We start from the raw sequence: 23,908 nt of genomic DNA, 5'->3' as shown, positions 1-23,908 counted from the left end.
CCACAATGGGAAGTGTTCTTCCCATTGTGCTTCTGTTTTTCTCAGAATAGTGGGTTATCTTCCAAGATAATATGTGTACATATTTTTCAAACACTATTAAAGGATAAATCTGCTAGGAATGTTGTGGAAGCAAGAAAGATATTTGTACCACTTAAGTCACACCCAAGGGGACTGCCAACCTGCCTACCTCTAGAGCCAGACTGCTTTATCTCCTTTCTCTCCCCTGGGCTATAATTAGGCAAAAATAATCACCCTTCTCTTCGGGCAAGATCTAACCGATCATTATTGCAGAAGAACACAGGAAGCTTGAACATTATTATTTTAGCTTCTAGTTCCATGATTTTAATACAAAAGAAGGAACAAGACAGATCCAGCAAAGATGTAATATTTGTATTTGCCAAGGAAGGCTTTCTTATCTGGTTGAATGTAGTCTCAAGTACTACGCCTTAAATTAGAAGGCAGAGTGCCTTGATCCTTCTTCTGATGCATCATTAGTTACGAATCACACCAATTAAACAACAGCCTATGCTTCCCAGCTCTGAACCTTTCCCCCAGCCTACCAGCAAAATCTTGAGAGAACCAACGTTGGCAGCTAGGCTGTAATGATACCAGCAGTTCCCATTTTCCCGTCAGAGTTTCACGTTTACTCTCTCATGCATGATGCCCTACGTAGCTTTGTTTCCATAGCCAAGATAGAAATCAAATTCCATACCATTTGAAACAAATTTCCGTTACTGAGGAAATATTCATCCAGGTAGATTGGGGTTTTAAAAAAAGAATATATTATATGAATTTTTTTTTTCTTTAAGATTTATTTATTTATTTTACAGAGAGCGCAAGAGAGCAGGGGGAGGAATAGAGGGAGAGCAAGAATCCCAAGCAGAGTCCGTGCTGAGTGCAGAGCCCAATTCAGAGCTCGATCTCACGACCTTGAGATCATGACCTGAGCAAAAACCAAGAGTTAGATCCCCAACTGACTGAGCCACCCAGTGTGAATTGTTTTTATTATCACTTTGTCTTTATCCTGTACCATTCGGTTTATCAAACATTTTTATATTTGATTCTTCCTTTGATGCTCGCAACAAACTTGTGATGTAAATAGGGCATTAGTATCATCCCCATTTCATAAACAACAAATATAAGGCTTGAGGAGGTTTTAACGTTTTTTTCTTTTCCATTTATTGAGCATTCTAGTCCACTACCATTTACAAAGGCCATTGCATTTAATCTTCCAACAGTCTGTTGAGGTAGGTGATTTTTTTTGTTATACAGATGAGAAAACCAAATCTCTAGGTTGAATAACTTGCACAAAAGTCCACATTGTGAGTCAGTAGTGAACTTAAGATGCAAAGCTGGATTCTATTTGATTTTTTAAAAAATCACATTACATCGGGCTACTCCTGATTGCTTAAAGACAAAGCCTTTGCCAAGCTCAAAAAGTTTCTTTGCTTACTCTGTTATGTAATAATCCTGATAATTAAAAAAAAAAACTGCCTTTATAAATCTATAAAACAAAACGTGCATGAAGCCAAATTGAAATTTGATGTATCTAATTTTCAGAGTTGTATGCATATTGTGTGAAATAGCTGGTTAGGGATTCAGACTGTGGTTTGCCCATAAAACTTACTTCATTTTTCACATTAAAGAATTCGTAAGCATTTGGCTGAAACCTCTCTAAAGGGTCTCTAGCCAAGCTGCACAGAAAATTGTTCAAGTCAAAACAAATGACCCCGGTTCTACTGAGAGAGACAGAGAGAGACAGTATACTTTAATTCAGTGTGTTATTAAAAATTATTCTAGGGCGCCTGGGTGGCTCAGTGAGTTAAGCCTCTGCCTTCGGCTCAGGTCATGATCTCAGGGTCCTGGGATCAAGTCCTGCATTGGGCTCTCTGCTCCGCGGGGAGCCTGCTTCCCCCTCTCTCTCTGCCTGCTTCTCTGCCTACTTGTGATTTCTTTCTCTGTGTGTCAAATAAATAAATAAAATCTTAAAAAAAAAATTCTAAAAAGTTTGCTCTACTTCATAGTAGATTTGGCAAACTAAAGGATCACTTTTCTTTCCCTGAGTTCTGTATTTAACTCACCCAAATCAGCAGACATTTATGTTAGCATTTACATACTGATAGCTGTCTGTCGTGCTCTGTTTTAAGTGTTAGGGATACTGGGGCACCTGGGTGGCTCAGTCATTAAGCATCTGCTTTTGACTCAAGTCATGATCCTGGGGTCCTGGGATTGAGCCCTGCATGGGGCTCCCTGCTCACCGTGAAGCTTCTCCCTCTCCCACTGCCCCTGCTTGTGTTCCGCCTCTCACTGTCTCTCTTTTTGTCGAATAAGTAAATAAAATATTTAAAAAAAAAAAAAAGTTTTAGGATACAGAAAACAATTGTGACAGTGTCTTGCCCTTATGGTCTCCACAGCTGAGTTCTTAGTGCTCAGTACTGAAGATGTACAAGAAATTGGTATAGACTTACCCTATTGTCTAGGATTCCCAGTTAAAGTTTGACTCTAGAGAATTTAGTTTTTAATATGTTTCTCTCTTTCTGTCACTCTCCATCTCTTTGTCACACACACACACACACACACACACACACACACACACACTAGCCCGGTAGCTTGGTCAGAAGTAAGCCAAACAACATCTCTAAATCTTTACCAGTGGAAAATTCCATGTTACCACTTTAACACAGAAGTGGCAACCTGGGAGATGAGCTAAGTCAGGGGTTGCAGTGAACATCTAGTAAATTCCATTAACCCGAGGTCAGCTCTCTTGAAGGCAGGTGGGCATTCCCAATGGCTGTATGAGAGGGAAACGAGTCTTCTGAAGTTTTGTTTTGTTTTGTTTTGTTTTCTAAAAACCACACCCTTCCCAGCGTGACCGCTTGAAAAGCAGCCAGAGTGAGAAGGCTCTAAGGTATTTCCGAAACCTGATATGAAATGGCAGACCTTTTCTGTGGCAGTCTGGCTCCGAAATCCCAGGGCAACTAAGAAAACAAGAGGTGATGAAGTGGAAACAGCTGATTTTTTTTTTTTTTTCTGAACTCCAAGTAAATACGGTTACTCTTGTATCATCATATGCAAGAATTTTGACAAACTATTGCTTCTTGGACTTGAGATTTAACCTCTAATCTATGCCTCACCCTCTTATAAATACGTGATTTTGCTAAGAGCCTAGTGGACAGAGTGCAGTAACATATTTGGGATTTTCTTGCTTTCACACTTTACATGTCAGATTGCAGTGATTATGAGGCCAAAATCTTCCCCCTCTATACACATGCATTTCAGCTTGTAAGATCAGAAAGAGTCTGGTATCCACCCTCTCCAAAAGAGATGCTACCATTGTTATTAATTGATGGTGCTTTTAAATATCAATACTGCTTAAAATGATGAAAATGAGGTACACTGTGCTAGGACAATGTTTTATAGGGGCAGAGATGATTTCCCAACCTAACAGGAAACCATTCTCTCTGAGAGGGTAAGGGATTTTCCCAACACCCCTCAGAGCCGACACTCAAGTCCAGCAACTCATTCCAGGGAACAACTTTGAGATCCTTCTTGACCTTCTCCCTTCGCTAGGAACCCCACAGTCTTTCACAAAGATTTACCCTGCCTCAGTTTCTCCATTACAACATGGATCTGACTGTATTGGCTTCTTCCCACCATAGAGATATCCCATTACCTTCTAGAAAGCACTTAATCCTACTCACAAAGAGCAGATATTTAAATGGCAGATGCTCTTTTTTTATATTCACAACAGGAAAGTGGAAAACTAAAGACAGCAAAGCACCAGCCTGTGAGCCCCTTGAGGCAAAGGTCTTTCCTGTGATTTTGGTGTCCCTAGCAATTAGCATTGCACCTGGCATGTAAGAAACCCTGAAGAAATGTTTGCTGAATAAATGAAAGAAGGATGTTCACCCCCCAAAGAAATGGAAACTTTTATCATTGCTCACAGTATCTCATCCCTGAAGCAGTGATCAGACGTCACGCTAAAAATAGATGTGAACTGTTCCTCCTGCATCCTTCCCGCACACCCCTCCTGGACCCTGGCAGCAAGAAGTGTCATGTCCAGGTAGATAATACTGTGATCCCAGTAGACTGCACACCATTGATATTTGCCCCAGCCTGGGCACTATTGGAAAGTGCCCAGCACTTAAACTTCCTTAGCTTATGAAGTACTCAGAGCTTCTAGTTCAGATTTATCTATGAAAAACATCGCTTCTCAGGCATGCAGCAGGTGGCCTCTTCCAACTACTTTCCCCGTAGCGAGGAAATGGTAACTCAGCAGGAAAGCAGCCTGTGTCGCTAGGATGTGCAGAACCCCTTAGAGCTCGATGATTTCACCAGTTGTTGGTAGTGCTGCGCAGTGTCCATAATGAGCAAATGGGAATAAGATGCTACTGTCGTTATGGGTGCCACTAAGGACTGCATATGCATTTATTCTGAAAGAAGCCACCAGGAAAATAACAGCAACAGCTATTGTACATTTGCCAGATGCTTCATGTCAGATCTCACTGTGATTCTCAAAACCACTTTGTGGGAGGAACCTCACAATTTTGCAGATAAACGAACAGAGGTTCAGGAAACTTCCCAGGGCCCCATTGGTAGCAAGGGATGGGCTTAAGATTCAGAGCTGGCTTCCTAACCTAGAGTTCCTAACCCCCTTCCTCTGCTCACACAACTTGGGGTCAGCAGCATGAGGTTGTAACTGGAGAGATTGGCCTCCCCATCAGTTCACTTGAAGAAGAACATGCCCATAGCTTCATGCTGTTGTCTAACGCATGGAGCTCATTGTTTCCTTCTCGGAGACACAAGGCTGGCCATCTGAGCCTTGAAATGTGAGTAGATTTAATCAGTTTGGATTAATCCTACTGCCTTAAATAGCTCCTGCCCCCTCAGAGAGGCATTGCCTCCTTTTCTGTGTGAATGATAAGGTGGGGCTGCATTCTGTGTCTCCTCATTCACCCTTGACAAATTTCAGAGGAAACCAGTGTATAGCAGAGACACTTCTCGTGTGTAGCATGTGGTGTTCACACCTTCGCCTTTCTCCATTCAAGTGTCCATCAGTAGCTCATACCCTTGAGAAACCAGCAGGCAGCGTGAGCCTATACCAAGGGAGGCTCTGGAATGGACACAGCTTTCCATTTTACTTAGTACAGAAAGGGGTTATGACTTTTGCAAGCAGTGAATAAGAGTGGGTGTTGAATTACACATGATAATTAACAGGAGGAATTACCAGTCATTACCAAGAGTCAACTCTTGACGTCCATATGCTCTCTTGTAATCTTCCCAACACATCTTGATGTAGAAACAATTATTATTCATGTTCTGCTTATGAGGAAATTGAGCCCAGAAAGGTTAATAATTTTTGCAATGATACACAGCTTGTAAGTGGCAGAGCCAGGATTCTGACCCTATCTCTATAAGTCATATTTTGTACCCTGTCTATGTTAGCAGCCATCATGTCCAACCAAGTGAAAGCAAGTGACACAATCCCAGTATGAATGTGTTGCCAGGAACAACTGGATTTAAATGCCCAAGAAGGAGACATTTTTCATACACCCTGGAGGGAAAGAACCAGCTGGAAGTGATGTTTCCTGAAACTCCTCTAGAACATTTGCCTAGAAATCAGTTCTCAGTGGGTTGCTTCTTGTTATACAAGATAACCCCAAGAAACGTAACACAGATAACTTCTGCAATTCTGAAAGCATTTCCCAGGCACCTATTCCATGCAAAGTAAGACAGAATAAGGTGTTGCTGCTTTAACGCAGGTCCCTACTTCAGCATTATGATTGATTTCCTTGTCAGTGTCCCGTTCTGGAAGCAAACTCCTTCGGGTTCTTATTCAACACTATATGCCAGGCACCTAGCTCAGTCCTGAGCCTAGAGCACAAGGAACCACAGGCCCTGAGGTTTACGGACCAGAGATGGGGGGAGGCATCCGCACCTCTAAGGAGTTTGCACTGCAACAGAGAAGCCCAGCATTCACATAATCAGCACAGCAGATGAGAGGTAGGAGAGCAAGATGTCAAGAGAGATAAGGAGAGAGTTGAGGACGCCTTGGGTTCTAAAGGAGAAGTAAGGTGTTAAACCAGATGGGAAGATATAATGGAAATAAAATGGCCTCACAGAGATCCAAGGTCAACCCAGTGACTTGGGTGAAGTTAACCTCCCTGCACTTTTTTCCCCCTCATCTCTAAAACTCCCTCAGAGCTTTGTTAGGAGAAAGAACATAGTATTTCAATTACACAGCACAGATACTAGCCCTCAGGTGCTCAGAAAACATGAATTCTCCTTTAGATGGTATAAAGATTGGAGTACTTTCAAATCTCAGATGAATGTTTTCCCCAGTGTTAGGAACTTGACTGAAAAATGTATGAAAAACGAAGGCAGAGATATGACTAAAACCTTCGGGGAAAGGGGCAGGGATTGGTTAAGATTAAATAGATGTGGCAGTGTTAGATTTGGTTTTGTTGAAAAGTGTGATTTTCAGTACTGTTATAAAACATAAAGAAGATTTACATCTCACAGTTTATGTATCTGCTTGCTTATTTATTTCTAGAGCATTTCTAACCATAAACTTGTTCATCTTTGAGAAGACGGAGACAGTGCTCCTCTTCTCCCTCTGTCTCTGTCTCTCTCATATATGCACGTACCATTTATGTTTGTAAATACAGATTTTGTTGCCTTTGCTCTGATGAAATTCCTTGTACTTAAGTTTTATTTTCTAAAAAGGAGCGAAGAGGGGCACCGGGCTGGCTCGGTCCGTGGAGCATACAAGTCTTAATACCGGGTTCGTGAGTTCAAGCCCCATGTTGCCCAGGGAGCCTACTTTAAAAAGTAATAATAAAATAAAAAATAACGGGGTGCCTGGGTGGCACAGTCGGTTGGGCTTCTGACTCACGGTTTTGGCTCAGGCTATGTGAGTTATGGGATCGAGCCACATGTAGGGCTCTGCACTCGTCGGGGAGTCTGCTTTGAGATTCTCTCTCTCTACCCCTCTCCCAGCTTGTGCATTCTTTTCTCTAAAAATGGATAAATAAACTTTTTAAGAAAAGAAAAAAAGCGTGAAGAGATGGGTAAGCACTTTTAAACATAGGATTTGTGGTGTCAAAGTGGAAAAATTGAGGGCAGGATGTATTCCAGTTAAGACAAATGCAATACAGCACAACACTTCCCCGTCCACAGTGGGGAGTGTAAACACTGTAGAAGATGGTGTAAAACAAACATTTCAAAAGCAAGGCAGAAAACATCTGGGGGATCTAATGAGCCATACAATAAGGAGAACACAGTTTGCTATTAAAGCAAGTAGCCTGTTGTGACATACAGAGTGTGACAGCCAGAAAAGCCTTACAGGGTGCTGATCAGCTACAGGTTAAGTATCAGAGAAGAGTTTCCAATGTGTGACATGCCTGTGATGGGGAGAGCACAGAGATAACCTGAAGAACGATAAAAGTATCAGTGGGATTTGGGAGCAGCTGCGATTAGACAGGAATAAAACCTTAAAGTTAGATAGACGATTTAACCTTGAAAGAAGTCCCACAGGAGAAGCGTGTTGTCTTTCTTCATTAAAAGAAACCTTAACATTGAACATGGGCAATTTCAGAGGCACCTGGGTGGCTCAGTCGGTGAAGGGGCTGCCTTCAGCTCAGGTCATGATCCCAGAGTCGTGGGATCAAGCCCCGCATCAGGCTCCCTGCTTTGCGGGGAGCCTGCTTCTCTCTCTTCTTCTGCCTGCCTGCCTACTGCTCCCCCTGCTTGTGCTCTCTCACTCTCTCTCTCTCTCTCTCTCTGTCAAATAAAAAAAGAAGGAAAGAAAATGGGCAATTTCAGCGCCTGTAGGCATTTTATAACTGAACTCATTTAATGATTCTGCTCATTTCCTCATTCATGATTCATTCAGAAAATGTTTGTTGAAACCCTATTATTTAAATGCCTCCTGCACACCGGATACTGTGAGGGACAGGGAACCCCAAGGAGAGTGAGTTGTGGTTTCTGTTCTCAGAGAACTCAGTCTAATGGGGAAGATGGGCAACTGCACAAATCACTGCAATTTGGTGTGATAAGTACAAAAAGGTAGCAAAGTGGTCAAGCGGGGTCAGGGATTGGCACTGAATTGCGATGCTTAAGTAGGGGAGAGGAGGTGTGATGTTAGGTTTTTATCACAGTAGCGCCGTCCTCAAAGTTGTAAGGGAGGCAGTCCTGGGAACCGATGGAGGATTGACTTACTAGTTCTTGGGGAAATGCCTGGTATTTAGGAAGGGGCAGCGTGGAGCATGATCTGAAGACACTAAGAGATCCTGCTTTGTCTCCCAGACCGGATTATCTTCTTCTCGGAGAAGTGCTAACGGGGGCTGCATGACATCTGTGCAAGGCTCTGACCAGTACCTGCACTAGCTAACCTGCCCATACACGTGCTCACGCAGCCTGAGATCCTGTTTGGAACAGCAAAGAGCTGGATGGGTCTATCTTCCACCATACTTCTCTGCAACTGTTGAATAAATTGCAGTCTTAACCATGAGAAGCCATTAAGGGTGTTAAGAAATATATCTATGTATTTGGGAGAAGACCGGAAAAGATCCAAATTACACAGTTATAAAGGAAGAAAAAGGCATTAGCATAATATATATTGATCTCATATGTATGTGGGTATGTGTGTGTATGTATATGAAATGAGTTGATAAATGTCTGTGCAAGTACAACATGTATCTCTAGAGAAAGGTGTAGCAACAGACAGCAGTGAGAGGGAAGGAAGAAGAGCTAACCTCTCAGTTTTTATTCTCTGTTTTTCCATGTAGTCCAAATATTGACAACATCCATGAACTTAATTTTGTGACTTAAGGAAGAAATAATTGCCCGTGAAGCACTAAGCACAGTGTCTGCCATGTGATGCCAATTAATAATTAATTGACTCTTAGGATGGCAAGAAAACATGACTTGCCCTAAAAAATTTAAATCTGCATACAGTGTCATATTGATTGTTATAAATGAATGCTTTCCTCTGTCAAAAGGGATTTAAATAAATTTCATAAATTATGATCAATAGATTTTAGATTAAATATATGTTCTGCTTATTTAATCATTTAGGATTTAATTATTTAGAGCTAAGTTTTGCCCCAAAGATACAGACGTAGTGAAAAGAAGGGACACATGCACCCCAATGTTCATAGCAGCAATGTCCACAATAGCCAAACTGTGGAAAGAGCCAGGATGCCCTTCAGTAGACAAATGGATAAAGATGTGGTTCATGTATACAATGGAATATTACTCAGCCATCAGAAAGGATGAACACCCACCATTTGCACCAACATGGATGAAATTGGAGGGGATTATGCTGAGTGAAATAAGTCAAGCAGAGAAAGACAATTGTCATATGGTTTCACTTATATGTGGAACAAAAGGAATAGCATGGAGGACATTAGGAGAAGGAAGGGAAAAATGAAGACAGGGGTGGGGGGAATCAGAGAGGGAGAGGGAGACAAACCGTGAAAGACTATGGACTCTGGGAAACAAACTGAGGGTTTCAGAGGTGGAGGGGGTTTGGGGGGATGGGATTGCTGGGTGATGCGTATTAAGGAGGGCACATAGTGAAATGAACTCGGTGTTACACACAAACAATGAGTCATGGAACACTACATCAAAAACTAATGAAGTACTGTATGGTAACTAACGTTCCATAGAAAGAAGAAGCTGTATTGAAGATGGAGGCTTCCAAATCCAGATTACATAAGACTTTGCTTAGGCACCAGAAATTTCCAGTCAACTTTGATGGTTTTATCTTTAGAGTACTAAACTTTAAAAATATTAAGCATTCATAAGTTATTATCCAGTTATCTTCTTATCACTGAAAACCAAAGTTAAATCTTCTCCTTTATGATATCCTACCCCATAATAATCAACAATTAGTAAATTGAATTTAAATTTAATTTTGTGGAAATTTTTATTATAAAAAATTTGAAACACTCTAAGGAGATCATCTTTTATTATGTTCATTTAGTCATCCTTATTTTTATGAAAAGTTATGAATAAATTAAATTGAAAATCAAATTGTTTTTTTGAAATGTACTGAGGAAATACTTTATGATGAGTTTCTCTCTATAAAAGAACAATTTATAATTTGAATTAGCATTTAAAAAAAGTTCTCTATGGTGAGTTTCTTTGTAATTAAAAGAACCATTTAAAATTTGAACTAAGGGGCACCTGGGTGGCTCAGTGGGTTAAAACCTCTGCCTTCAGCTCAGGTCATGATCTCAGGGTCCTGGTATCGAGCCCCGCATCGGGCTCTCTGCTCAGCAGGGAGCCTGCTTCCCTCTCTCTGCCTGCCTCTCTGCCTACTTGTGATTGCTCTCTCTCTGTCAAATAAATAAATAAAATCTTTAAAAATAAATAAATAAAATAAAATTTGAACTAGCATTTTCACATTATCTGAGTGAATTGGCCTTCTCACCTACTAGATTTTGCTGAAGCAAGACGCTGTATGCCAGAACAAATTGTAATCAATAATATCAAAACTTCAGGGACACCTGGGTGGCTCAGTGGGTTAAGCCTCTGCCTTCAGCTCAGGTCATGATCTCAGCGTCCTGGGATCGAGCCCCGCATCGGGCTCTCTGCTCAGCAGGGAGCCTGCTTCCTTCCTCTCTCTCTACCTGCCTCTCTGCCTACTTGTGATCTCTCTCTGTCAAATAAATAGATAAAATCTTTAAAAAAAAAAAAAAACTTCAAAAGCTTTTCCTTTTTACATGCTGATTGTGCTAATATCTTAAAACCTGTTTATGCTGTCTTCATTTTTATTGGATTGACATATGGAAAAAATATTTTTCCTATGAAGAAATAGTATGATATATACCTACATTTTCTTGATTTTTCTTAGACCCATATGTTTCTAAAATATATTTACCCCCATTTCCAATGCCATTCTCCTAGAAGCTCATTTAAATGTGTAATGCATATTAGAGTTGATGAATATGGACTTTTTTTTTTTTTTAAGATTTTATTTATTTATTTGACAGACAGAGACCGCAAATAGGCAGAGAGGCAGGCAGAGAGAGAGGAGAAAGCAGGCTCTCCACGGAGCCGAGAGCCTGATGCGGGGCTCGATCCCAGGACCCTGGGATCACGACCTGAGCCGAAGGCAGAGGCTTTAACCCACTGAGCCACCCAGGCGCCCCAAATATGGACTTTTTATATTAAAGTTTTATATATAAAGTTATAAGGCAAGGGGCGTCTGGGTGGCTCAGTGGGTTAAAGCCTCTGCTTTCGGCTCAGGTCACGATCCCAGGGTCCTGGGATAGAGCCCCACATTGGGCTCTCTGCTCAGCAGGGAGCCTGCTTTCCTTCCTCTCTCTCTGGCTGCCTCTCTGACTACTTGTGATCTCTGTCTGTCAAATAAATAAATAAAATCTTAAAGTTATAAGGCAAAATTGAAGTATGATCCCAAATGATCAGCTTCTAGCAACCCTCTAGAAGAGAAAAAACTTAGTTCAAATTAGCCTGGTGGTCGATATTAAGGAGGGCACGTATTGCATCGAGCACTGGGTGTGGTGCATAAACAATGAATCTTGGAGCACTGAAAAAATAAAATAAAATTTTTTAAAAAGAAAGTAGTCAAAAAAAGTGATTTTTTTTTATACTATTCATCACCAAATATTTGGTTCTTTGGTCTGTCAGGCTGAAAGTTAACTGTAGACTCAACTTCCCCTTCCAATAACATTGCTAATTCCTTGGATATTTGTTTTGTTCGTGGATCTTGGTGTTTTGTGAGTTTTTTGTTTTGTTGGGGTTTTTTGCCCTCTTTTCTAAATTAAAGTTTAATTTTGAGGTAATTGTAGATTCATATACAGTTATAATAAATATTATAGGACAATCCATGTAACTTTTACTCATAGTTCTCCTCAGTGGTAACATTTTGTAAAACTATAGCACGTTCTCATAGCCAGGGTATTGACATTGATGTAATCCATTAATCTAATTCCAGTTTTCTGAGTTTTCCTTGTACTCGTCTGTGTGAGTGTATGTGAGTATAGTCAAGTGTAGATCATTTTTTCACACATTCAGTATCCATTACCAATAGTCAAAACAGCACATTTTCATCACCACAAGAATGCCCTGTGCTGCCCGTTTATAACCTCACATACCTCCTCCCCCGTGGACTTTTCACGTGTTGGGGATTTGATGGCAATATATTTTCTAGTTACGTTTGGAGAAGTAACTGATTTGTCCTTTTCCTTTTGTCAGTGTCTGCAAATAAATAATATTAAGCAACTGATCCCTCTGTGTTCATTGTTCTGAGTTGTGCATCTCCCTGATACTTGGCAAAGGAACCAACATCAGAGGCAGGTAGCTGCCTTGGCTATGCACCATTTCTCCTTCTCTGAAGGCACAGGACCAAATCTACCATCTTTGTTTCCTTTTCCAGATTACGCTCGATTTGAGGCCAAAATCCATGACCTGCGCGAGCAGATGATGAACCACAGCATGAGCTCCGGGTCCGGGTCCCTGCGAACCAATCAGAAACGCTCCCTCTATGTCAGGTAGGCAACGGAGCATTTCTTACTGTGATCTGCACTTTGTGAGCAATCCAGCTTGGGGAGATAAAAGCAACACCTTGTAGCTATGGAACATGTGTTTTTATTAATAGGTCATCACCATAAGACGTCAAGTTTAACCACTTTGAAGACGTTTTTGCAATGTTATTGCATTACTTTTAACAAGTTGCTCTTTGAGAATGTTATGGTCCAGGGTCAAGTTCTCAGCACTGGTTGCAGTAAAAATAATGAAGAGAGATATTTTCATTCCTGATCATCTTAAATTGAATATATGGACCAAAACCTTAGACATTTTCTTACTGTCAATATACGAAGAAAATAGTCTTGTCTCACCTCTTGATCTGCTTGATATATATTGCATGAACTTGGTGTATTGATTGAAAATCAAAAGCACACTGCTAGAGACTTACATGCTTCTTCCCAGCAAGTGGAAAGACTTTCTTTCGTGGTATCTCATGATCAGTTGTTTCTTAGACTATGAAAGTTACCTGTTCCTTGCCTGACAAAATTCATTAATTCATCTGGGGGGGGGAAACAGTGACTGATTGGACTTGAAAAGCGTTGCAGTCTTTCATCCCTATAGCTAACTATTGAGTAAGATTCATCATCACTGAACTATAACGTGCACCTCTTCTTAATGTGAGCCTCCTATATTCCTTCCAAAATATACTTCATCAGTGCTGACTGTACTTTTTAAAGTAATATAAGTACTAACAACCAGAGGGGAGAAGTGATATCTAATACATTGTCAAGGTGAATCTAAGGGCCAGAGGAGGAACCATACCCACCCTCACTGCATTCTCCTCTCCTCACTTGGCCCCAGAATCTGGTCTGACTCCCACCTAAGGTCATATCCTCCTCACTTGAAATTTCACTGTCTTTTTCTTGCATGAAGGGTATGTTATGGATACTAAATTATGGACTTGAATTGATGTGCCCTGTTGATTCCACTTTGGCTATGAAGTTTTCTTCTATGTGTATGAGGTAGGCACAGCAGGGCCAAGAAGGGAGCAGGATTCCAGATGGTGGCACATTCTTGATGGCCTTGAGTTGCTGGACCCCTAGAACAAGCATAGAGTCCCTCCTTATTCCAGGAAGTTCTAATACTTCAAAAGCCCAAGATTTAAGATAAAAACAGGATAAAACAAAGCAAAACTACTTTTGACTATTAATGTTCCAAATTTGACTAACTGAATTTCACAAGGTTATTTGGATATACTGCAGTGTAATCCGCAACAGGAACTATTAAGAACCACCCTGGAACGTGTCTTGTAGTGAAGTCACAGTTGTGATGGAAAGTAGCTATTTCTTTTCTCCTCACTGTCTTTATGTTGCTGGTCTTTGTGATGCAAAATATCTTAAATCTTGAAATGTTTTAGTCTTGGATAGCAAATTGGGAAAAGCCAATTGGGTTAATAGGATAGAGAAAAATCTGTTAATGCAAATGAAATGGGTATATAGAATAACACTGGATGGAAAAATTACCATACTGTTATCTTATTAAAAAAATAGAATGAATAAAAATATTAATGTACTAGATAAATTTTGCTGAAAATATACTTGTAATAGTTTAGTCTTTTGAATTAAGTTGTGGACGGTTAGGAAAGTTAAATGGGGTGATACAGTGATGGAATGCAAAACTAGTGAACTTATTTGAAAGGGTAATATTAATCAGACCCAAACCTTTATTCTCTAAAATGATAAATAAAAGTATGACATACAAAAGAGATCAAGGCTTAAGGTAATAAAGAATCTTATCTTGTATCACATTCTAATAGTTGGAAATGGAATTGAAAGGAGGACCTCTTTTAAATGACACTTAAAAATTTAAAAAAAAATAGCTGACACTTCCTGGGAAATTCTCCAGATAATCTCTCCACTATACAAATAATATGGTATTTGTTTTCCAAATGTATAATTATTAATACTTTAGTTAGTACCTAGAGAGCTGACCTTAGCATCTAAAGGACTCTTCGAGGCATAACATGGAAGAGGCAGGGGACACGCATAGAGTAAAATCAGAGGAAAAGAACTTTCAAGACCTCCCCCACCTCGGCCTTGTTCTCATACGATGTGCCTACCCCAACAACAGCAATGAAAAGGCAATCAAATAGAATGAACTAGCAAGGACTAAGGGGAATTCTTACTAAAAATGATCTAGCAACTTTGTACCTTTGTCCTCCACTCTTTATTTTTTACAGAGGGGGGTGGTTTACACCAAATTTAGCTATAGGATTTTCATAGTGATGCTTGCTTTATCTAGAGCACTGGAATAGGGCTGGTGCCAGTTGGTTGTACTTATTTTAGAAAGTCAACTAAGTTCCTCTCTCAAAATAAATGAGTAGCAGGATTTCTCTGATTATATAAATATCAGATGATAAGCATGTTTCTTTAATCTCAGAATGACATCCTGGAATATTATTCTGCTTAGCTTTATGGAAGTCTAGGGCTGGATGGACTCTTAGCCAGCCCCAGGTCCACGCCTTAATTGACAGGACAGGAAACTGAGGCCCCAGGAGGGGAGAGATCTGCCACAGCTCCTTGGTGGCAGAGTCAGATCTTCTCCCTGCCTTCTCACTCCGCCTCCCAAGGGCTCAGCTTCTGTGGTATCAGCTGTTGAATGCTCTTGAGCTGTGATTCCCAGTCTGCTTCTGGCAGCCCAGCCCCCAACTCTTAGATGAAGAAATAGGTTAGCCAAGAGGAGAAACTCAAACATAAACCCCTTTGGGGGTTACACAGGATAAACTGCACTGCAGGACATGTGGGATTTCTTTAGTTTTTTTGGTATTTTTCCATGAAGCCAAAACCTAAACTAGAAAGCTAACAGCCTCTCTTTGTCCTGTGATAAACAGTTTAGCTGACTTGTAGAATATTTGTGCCACAAAACCACCCCTTCCCCTAGGAGTTGCCTCCCCCCCCCCCCCAACACACACACCGGCTGTGTCTGAGAGGCTGCGTCTTCTCAGGATGCTGCATGAGCTGGCCTCATTCCCTCAGCAGAAGTAGTCCTCCCAGGTGATAGCAATTTGTTTGCCTGAAAGTGTCAAAAGGAGGGTGGGAGAATCCACACATCTGAGCCAGGCAGGGTTTCAGACTTCAGCCAACCCTCTCTATTTTCCAATCTATTTGTAATTATTTTCCTACTTTGAATCTTTTGTGTAAGGTGTCCAAAGTGCTTTGGTGGTGCTATGCAAATGGAGTTGATTGCTGCTTATGCTAACGCTGTACCTGTTCTGTGCGAATGATTTGGATATATTTGATTTACTAGGCTCTTTGTATTGTGTATTTCCTGCATTGTGAAACACAGAGCTGTAGAACCTTAAAAGTAAATAAAATGGAAAAAATGTGAATAAAATATTTTTCAAAATGCTCCACAAGTACATTTATGAATTCTTCAGACATAGATGCACTTGGGCTCCTGAGCCACCGCAATACAGATTTTTTTGCACGTGTCTTGAGGCTATGTGGGCAGATGGAGCTCTCCCTGCCTCTAAGATACGCTCTCTTACCTACCAGCTGGTGAATGCATCCCTATGACAGAGAACAAAGCTTTTCCTGCTACTAATAGGAATGGACCTTTATATTCAAATGCTACTAAGAAAGGTCACACAGAAGTGCAAACAGCTAAGGAAAATGCCTTTCATAATATAAAGGAGAGCAGGAGTACCCAGGACTTGGAGAATCAGGAGAGGAGGAAAGAAAAGCAGCCAAGTCCACCAATGGGAGTAAAAGATCGCAGGAAAGAGTGAAGCCTGGCCCACGTTCATTAGTTAATCAAAGATATCCATTTTGAGAGCTTAAGTGAATAATCTCTCTGTCTTGAATTTGGGTTTAAAAGTCATTTCCTTTGATTTATTTGTACATTATCAAGCTGTTTTGAAGTGTATATTTTGTGCCAAGACCTAAAATGGATACTGAGGACTCAGCCATAAAAGTCAAAGTTTCCTGTCATAAGAACCTTCCATCCAGTGGGAGAAACAGATGAGGAGAATACAATCACAGTGCAGTGTGGTGTGAAAAATTATCTCTAGAAAGGCCTGGCACCTTTAATTGCTTTGTAATGCAAAGATACCCAAATTGGTCCTTAAAGATTTTATGTGAGTTAACTTACATGTTTTCAAGTCTTTTTACTCAAAGCAAGAAAAACATACTTCATCGTGACCCAGTAAATACATAGACAAAGCTGGAAAACATCTTTTTATTAAATTGTGCTTTTTATGTAAAGTGGATTTTGTTGTGTTCCATTCTATTTGTCTCCCTTTAAAAAAAAAAATGAAGGCCACAACTCATCAACTTAATTTAGTAACTCACTAATGGGTCACGATGTACATACAGCTTGCAGATGGAATAAACCAGAGGGGGCACTCTAGGCAGATGAGACACCCTATGCAGGCAGGAGAGCACACCTTCACTGCATTACATGGAGCAAATCTCTGGGCTGGTGTTTCAGCCATCTTGGTACAGATGAGGAAGTGGAAGTGAAGGGAAATATTTGTCAAGCACCTTCTGTGGGTCACCTGTTGTGCTTGTGGTGTTATACAAATGTTTTCCCATGTGGTTCTCCCAACATCTTGAAGAGACAAGGAATGTTTCCTCCATCTTACAGATGAGAAAACTGAGATTCACAGGAGTTCAATAATGTCCCAAGATCATAGAGTTGGACTGGATGTAAGTGTAGACATTCAGGTCCTGTGCGGGAGGTAATGGAGAACAGTGTTTAAGAGCACAGCTGCTGGATTCTGTCAGACAAAATTTGAATCTTGGTGTTGCCATTTACTAGCTTGAGTGATTTTGGACAGCTCAGTCTCTCTGGCCTTGGTTTCTCTATCTGTGAAATGAGAATAATAATAGGATACCATAAAGTGGTCATGAGGACTAAATAAAATAGTGAATTTAAATACCTGTCACATAGGAAATAATGGTGATAATTAATTCACCATTGATTAAATAATGGTGAAATTAATTGGTGATATTTATCATATAAAGGCAAACTTTCCCCTGCAGGACAGAGAGACCATAGAATTGCCCCTGAAAAAACTACCATTTTCTCAGCAGAGGGATGAGACACTCTTGTCCCTTTGCTTTCCTTCAGCAAGGGAAGGAGGACAGACTTTCTGGAGCCTTTTTATGTTTTCGCTCGTCTAGACCCCGTGAAGGCTGAAGGGAACCCCAGGATTGCAGGCTCCAGAATGCCCAGCTCTGTCAACTCACCAGACATCTCTCATACCCCACAAGAGTCTACCCAGAAGCGGAATCTGCAAAGTATTCAGCTGAAGCCACAGATGGGAAGAGTCACTGTGCTTACAGCTGCCTCTCCAGTTTGTCCTTGGTATCTCTAACCCATGATTCTTCCACTTCTCCTCTACATTCATCGCCCCCTCCAAACCCTCTGAACACCTCTTACTGCTTCCAAGACAGCTTTTGCTTCAAAGGCTCTAATATGACAAATGCTCTCAGGTCTGCCTCCTGCCTCATTGTTTAACATAAGGCTTTCACGCATTGATTCCTCAGTGCACTGATTCTTGCATTCAGTAAACATGGTTTACATACGTTCCTACAGTGTACCAGTCTGTGGTAGATGTTAAGGATACAGAGATGAGTAAGAACACACACCTCCTTCCCTCCGAAGTCCCATTGTCCGTATCTGTAGGCCTGTCAAATAGTGGGCAGATCATTACTTCCTGGTACCTCATGTGTTATATGCTTTGCAATTGTTATCCTGTTTTAATCTTTGCAGTACGCCTGTTAGGTTTCCTACAATGACACCTGCCCGGAAGACCACTGGTGTTTAAAACTCATCTGTTAAAATACTGATCACTCTAGTCTTTATTAAGTTTTCATGGTAAAGGCTCTTGAAATGGAAACACCATTCAGTACTAGACCTGCAAATTCCAGTTAATGTCTTCATTTTATAATAATAATATGTATTATTATTTTATAATATTATTATTTTATTGTACCCTTAGTGCCATATGCCACAGTGCTTGGCATAAAGAAGTTTCCTTAGTAAATATTTGTTGAATGAATTAATTCCTAGACACTCTTTCCTAGGCAGATGAAAAAGAAAAAAAGTAGAATTTAAGTCAAGATCTTTGAACAACAAGTCCTGTGTAAGTTCAATACCAGCTGGGCTGCCACCAGGTCCATGGAGTCCATGGTCATGTCCTGAGAACAGAAGCATTACTTACTGGTGCTGGGATTTCCAGGAAACATCTGGCACTACAGGACCTTTCAGGCTGCTTCATTTATCTGCTTTATTCTGTGACTCTCTTTAAACTGGGGGCTAATTCAATAATAGATTTAGACCAACACACACAGCCAGTACCCTCTTACTGAGAGGACCTTGGGTCTCATTCTCAATACCCCTAGTCTTCCAATTGGAAGTTACATCAAGGATGGTCTTGAGATAACAAATTCCACTCAGGATTCTTTATCCTGATGGGTTTTTGTTCTAGGAGAAGGATGTTCTCACCTGATTGATTTTGTTGGGTAGGGAAAGCTACATCATCATATGGGTAAGAGACTCTGGTCTTTTTTTCTTTAAACAGTAGCATACACTTCCCCTCTACTTCCTGCTGCAGTGTTCTGCTGGTCAGTAACCCGGGGATGGTAAGGAAGAATGTTAAATGGAGCCTATCAGAGGACTTCACTCCAGTATGAAACTACTTCTGATTTCACATGGCTGTGGATTTCTCAAAGACAATTAAGACAAAGCCATGAACTCTGTGGACTTATCATAAGTCAGAATTTTACCTTCCTTCCCTCCAAACTTAGACCCAGCATGCTCTCAGCAGCTGTTCCCAGAGGACCTATTACACTCATCTGCTAGTACCAACCCAGTACCAGCCCAGGGCTGGCTGACGGTGGCATTTGTATTACTTCTCAGTCATTCACTCATATACTCTTATTTAGCAAAAGCATCATTTATTCATTCAGAAAGATGCTGTATTACAGCAAAAAAAGGAAGTCCCAACTGCTTGGATTCAGATTTCTTATCTCTCTTAGAATCTTTCTGAGAGAGTCATGGCCAAGTATGTGAAACAGTTGAACAGGATGAAGCAGAAAGTCTAGAGAAAGTCTAGACTTGGGAAACCAGAAGGGGTCTGGAGAAGGTACTGAAGTGTCTGGGTGGCCTGCGTACGCCACACTGGAAGGCCAGAGCTCCTGTGCCCGGACTTCACTCCTGACTTTCCACACCACAGTGCTGTGCCACGTAGGATTACTGGCTCCATTCTACAGAAGACCAACAGTGTAGAGGCTCAAAGAGGCTTAAAAAACCACTTACGCAAGGTGCTCTGTGGCCAAGCCGTATTCTTTACCCTGATGTATCTCTCAGTGAAGCCCATGAGTGGATTGTCCTTTGGTACAGTAAAGATGAAGTTGACCCTATCAGGGCACAGGTTAAACTCATATCGATCCACCTTCCATTTGGTTTACACTTTAACTGATTTTCTCCCAATAGACCTGACTTCTGGTCCAGGCTTCAAAGTTTACTGATCGGTAAAACGGAATTCTCATTTATAAAATGCATCTAATACCTCGTTCACAGTCTTGTTGTTAGGATTAAGTTAAACTAAGTCTATAAGAGAGTCTGCCAGATGGGACTCATTAGGTAAAGGGGAGGGCCTGTTACCCCCATAAGTGTTCAGAGCCTACCTCCTAAGCCAGTGCCTCCTTTGAAGCAAAATAGAATTCGATTCTTCATTTATACTTTGAGACTCATTAGCATTATGCTCACTCTTTCGGGCATTTGCATTTTTAATTACATCTTTAATTGTGGAATAAAAGGCTTTGTCTTCAGGCAGCTAATTTTATGCCAGAAATAGAAAGGAGGAGGAGTCACTGGGGATCTGGGGGAGTTTTCTCCTTCTCTGGAAATCACAGCTTGGCCCTGATTTTAAAAGGTTTTTAATTTTTAGATTTCTATGGAAAGGAGGACAAAAGATACATAGGTGGCCTTTCCATTGATCATTATGCCAAAATCTAGAATCTTTTTTTCCTCTACCTCTATGCCAAGATCTAGAATCCAGGTATCATATTTTTATTAATGGTGCACCCTGATTCATTCACTCGCTCATTCATTCATCCAGAAACCCTTTTTTGAGCCATAACTACCCACCTCATACTGCACTGTGCTCTGTGGATAAAAAGATTAGTAGGACATCTCTTCTGTCTTAAGGTGTTCAAGGGTCATGCTACCAACCTAGCTTCTGCCCCCTGCCCCCTCATCTCTAGAGGAGGGGCCTGTCCCTTTAGACCAAAATTTTACTGCCTCCTACAGCAATCCAGATAGCTTTAGCCAGAAGAGAGAGCAGAACATTAAAAGATGGGACACAGAATGCTCACAGGAGGGACAGGTGACAATCGAGGGCATGGAAGAATTGAGGGAAACTTACCTGAAATCATGAGGTTAGGGTAGGAGGATAGGAGTAGACTCTAGCTATTTGCTCTTTAATCTCAGTGCCTGGTACATTATAGGAATTCGATAAATACTTGTTGAATGAACTCTTTGAGTGGCAGTTGAAGATGGTAATTAGGGATTAAGAAAACCATCAACAACTCAGTGCTGGCTGAGTGAGCTCCTGCCCCTCTGTGTTCCCCTGAACCATGAAAACTTCTCTCTTCAATCCTTCTCACACTCTCCGCTTCCTACCAGTTGATTCTCCTGTCCCCTCCACTGGACTGGATGGGGATCACCTCTCTCAGATGGAGATTTGCTTGGTTACAGCACAGTCTGTCATATGGTAACTGCTGACTCAGTCCAGTGAATGAATTATGGATATCCCAAGATTGGAGAGCATTTAACTTTAATTAAAATTTCACTTCATTACCTCATGGCTTGCAAATGGTTCCCTGCCCAACAAAGGTCTTTGTGCCTTCGTGATCATATGAGTAAGCAGCCCTGTTAAGTAGTGATAATCATCTCAGGCTAGGTTGGGTGTTTTTTAACCATTTAGCCAAACAAATGCCATATTTAATATAGGTAGAATTGAACTTCAAATTCATTTTCCCTTTTATTATAAACCAGTAATAACTAACAATAACAAACATAGGCAAATGCTTTTAAAATACTTAATCATAACCATAATAAATTACAAATTATAATTGCATCATACTCTGGGCAAGCAGTTTGGAAAGCACCTCATGTGGGTTATTTTACTTAATTCTCAGAAAAACCCTGTGAAATAGGTGCTGGTTTTTTTGTCCCCATTGTAAAGAAGAGAAAATGGGGGCCAGGTTTAAAGTTTACCCATAAGAGGCTACGATGGGACTAGAATCTAAGCATGTTGTCGTATGCCCCTACCTGCAGTGCCGTGTGGCTTTCTGGAAGAACTTTCAGGGATTTGGTGCAATTTGATACGGTACTTCTGTTAAGTCGGTCTTGTTTTCCCACAGTTTTCAGCTAAGGAATCTGAGGCTCAGAATATTAAGCTCCCTACTCTTTTCTCTAAGGATAGAATAGCGCCAGGACTTTGCCTCAGTCCACTTGCTTCAAAGATGTGTAAACACACATCTCACATGTGTCTTTGTCTAGTGTTTGCTTTGTGTTTCATTTACTGCCATGTTATGTAGCACATAATTTTTATAGAACTACTTTTGCTTTATGAATGTTGTATGGGTAGTTGAATAATCTCATCACCCTAGATCTGGTGCCTCCATTTGAGGACACACACAGCATGTGGCTTTGTGATTAAATTGAGTGAGTCCATGCTGAGGTATGGCAATTCCAACTGGGTGAAAAAGGTCCCTGCCCCTCTTTGGCTCAGACAAATTCTGCAGACTGTGTAGCACCTCAAGGAACACAACTGAAATACCTGTCATACATAGTGCCCCACCTTTTGGGGGACCTGCAGCCTCACACCCACTACCACTGCACACCCACTACCAGCCATGCAATGTGTGGAGCCCGGTGCAAAGTACAAAGGTGCAGCTTCTTGTTCAAAATTGAAGAATATCAAGATAGTGAGACCAGACCATAATACTCTAGCACAGGACATGGGTCCCACACCTAGGAAGCCAGTGCTGCTGACACCTGGGTTAAGACATTTGGCTCAAAGCTGAAAGCATGTGTGTTTTTCTTAGTAAAGCATGCAGTACATGAAACTATGAAGTCAGCACTGAGAACGTTTTCAAGGATCCAAGTTTTGTCTTTTACCTGCAAGAGTACTTTATATAAATTATCTCAATGCCTGATTTTATGATCTGCAGAAACACTCTGTGCCAACCCTCTTAATGCCTAAGAAACTTTAAATTCCCACTTGCTCTGAGCTTTCAACAGTGCACTTTGAGTCATCTCTCTCTGCTAAAGTAAATCTTCCAGAAGCTAAGTAGTGTCATTATTTCACATTTATTTAGCACCAGCAGTACATGTTCATCTTCCTGTTCCATAAGTTTCTGCCCCCTTCCTTTGTTCCTTGGGCCTAAATTTTTAAGAAAATGCACAGAAGTTTCTCAGAGAACTTTGGAAATCCCTGGAACCTGTGGGTATTGGTGTCCTTTCCAGGTGTCATTTTCTAAATGCAAAGGCTGTAGGACTTCCAGATTCCCCTGACCAGCAATATTAGAATTAAAAAAAAAAAAAAAAAAAAATCGGGGACCTGACGTGGGATTGACAACCTGATTTGACCACATAAGAATTTTTTAAGATAATAAATACAGATACAAATTATCATATATATTTTTAGTTTATTACTCTTTATTTTTGCCACCATTTTATATGAGAGAGGGCACTTTAATGCCCAAAGAAAAATAAGAACATAATAGGAGCATCAGGAAAAGTATTCCAAATTTTGAAATTTATATTTTTAAAACCTTGCTAGATGAATCTCCATATTTCCCCTGTCCATATAATGCTAACTCATCACTGAAAAAATAAATGATGCCTTCATTAATTCTTTTTAAAAATTTTTAAATTTTTTATTTTTTTAAATATTTTATTTATTTATTTGACAGACAGAGATCAGAGAGGCAGAGAGGGGGAGAGAGGCAGAGAGGCAGGCAGAGAGAGATAGGGGGCAAGCAGGCTCCCTGCTGAGCAGAGAACCCGATGTGGGCTCCATCCCAGGACCCTGGGATCATGACCTGAGCTGAAGGCAGAGGCTTTAACCCACTGAGCCACCCAGGTGCCCAATTCTTTTTTTTTTTTTAAGATTTTATTTATTTATTTGACAGCAGAGATCACAAATAGGCAGAGAGGCAGGCAGAGAGAGAGGAGGAAGCAGGCTCCTGGCTGAGCAGAGAACCCGATGCAGGGCTCCATCCCAGGACCCCAGGATCATGACCTAAGCTGAAGACAGAGGCTCTAACCCACTGAGCCACCCAGGCACCCTCGTTAATTCTTAATCCTGGATCTTTTGGTCCAATCTGAATGA

General features: G+C 40.9%; 1 protein-coding gene across 11 annotated transcripts in view; it reads left to right on the top strand.

Moving 5' to 3' along the window:
* Positions 1-23,908, top strand: part of DLG2 (discs large MAGUK scaffold protein 2) — a gene marked incomplete at its 5' end in the record, with an annotated part of 887,937 nt that overhangs the window by 727,341 nt on the left and 136,688 nt on the right. For all 11 annotated transcript variants that reach the window (XM_080815305.1, XM_080815304.1, XM_080815303.1 and 8 more), the window contains one exon: positions 12,407-12,521. In XM_080815305.1, coding sequence (XP_080671431.1) covers positions 12,407-12,521 — 115 coding nt within the window. The remainder of the gene's footprint in view (positions 1-12,406; positions 12,522-23,908) is intronic.

The sequence above is a fragment of the Martes martes genome (genome assembly GCF_963455335.1).
Source record: "Martes martes genome assembly, chromosome: 10".
Classification (NCBI taxonomy): domain Eukaryota; kingdom Metazoa; phylum Chordata; class Mammalia; order Carnivora; family Mustelidae; genus Martes; species Martes martes.
The sequence above is the reverse complement of the archived record's forward strand: the minus strand, read 5'-3'. Positions and strand labels throughout refer to the sequence as shown.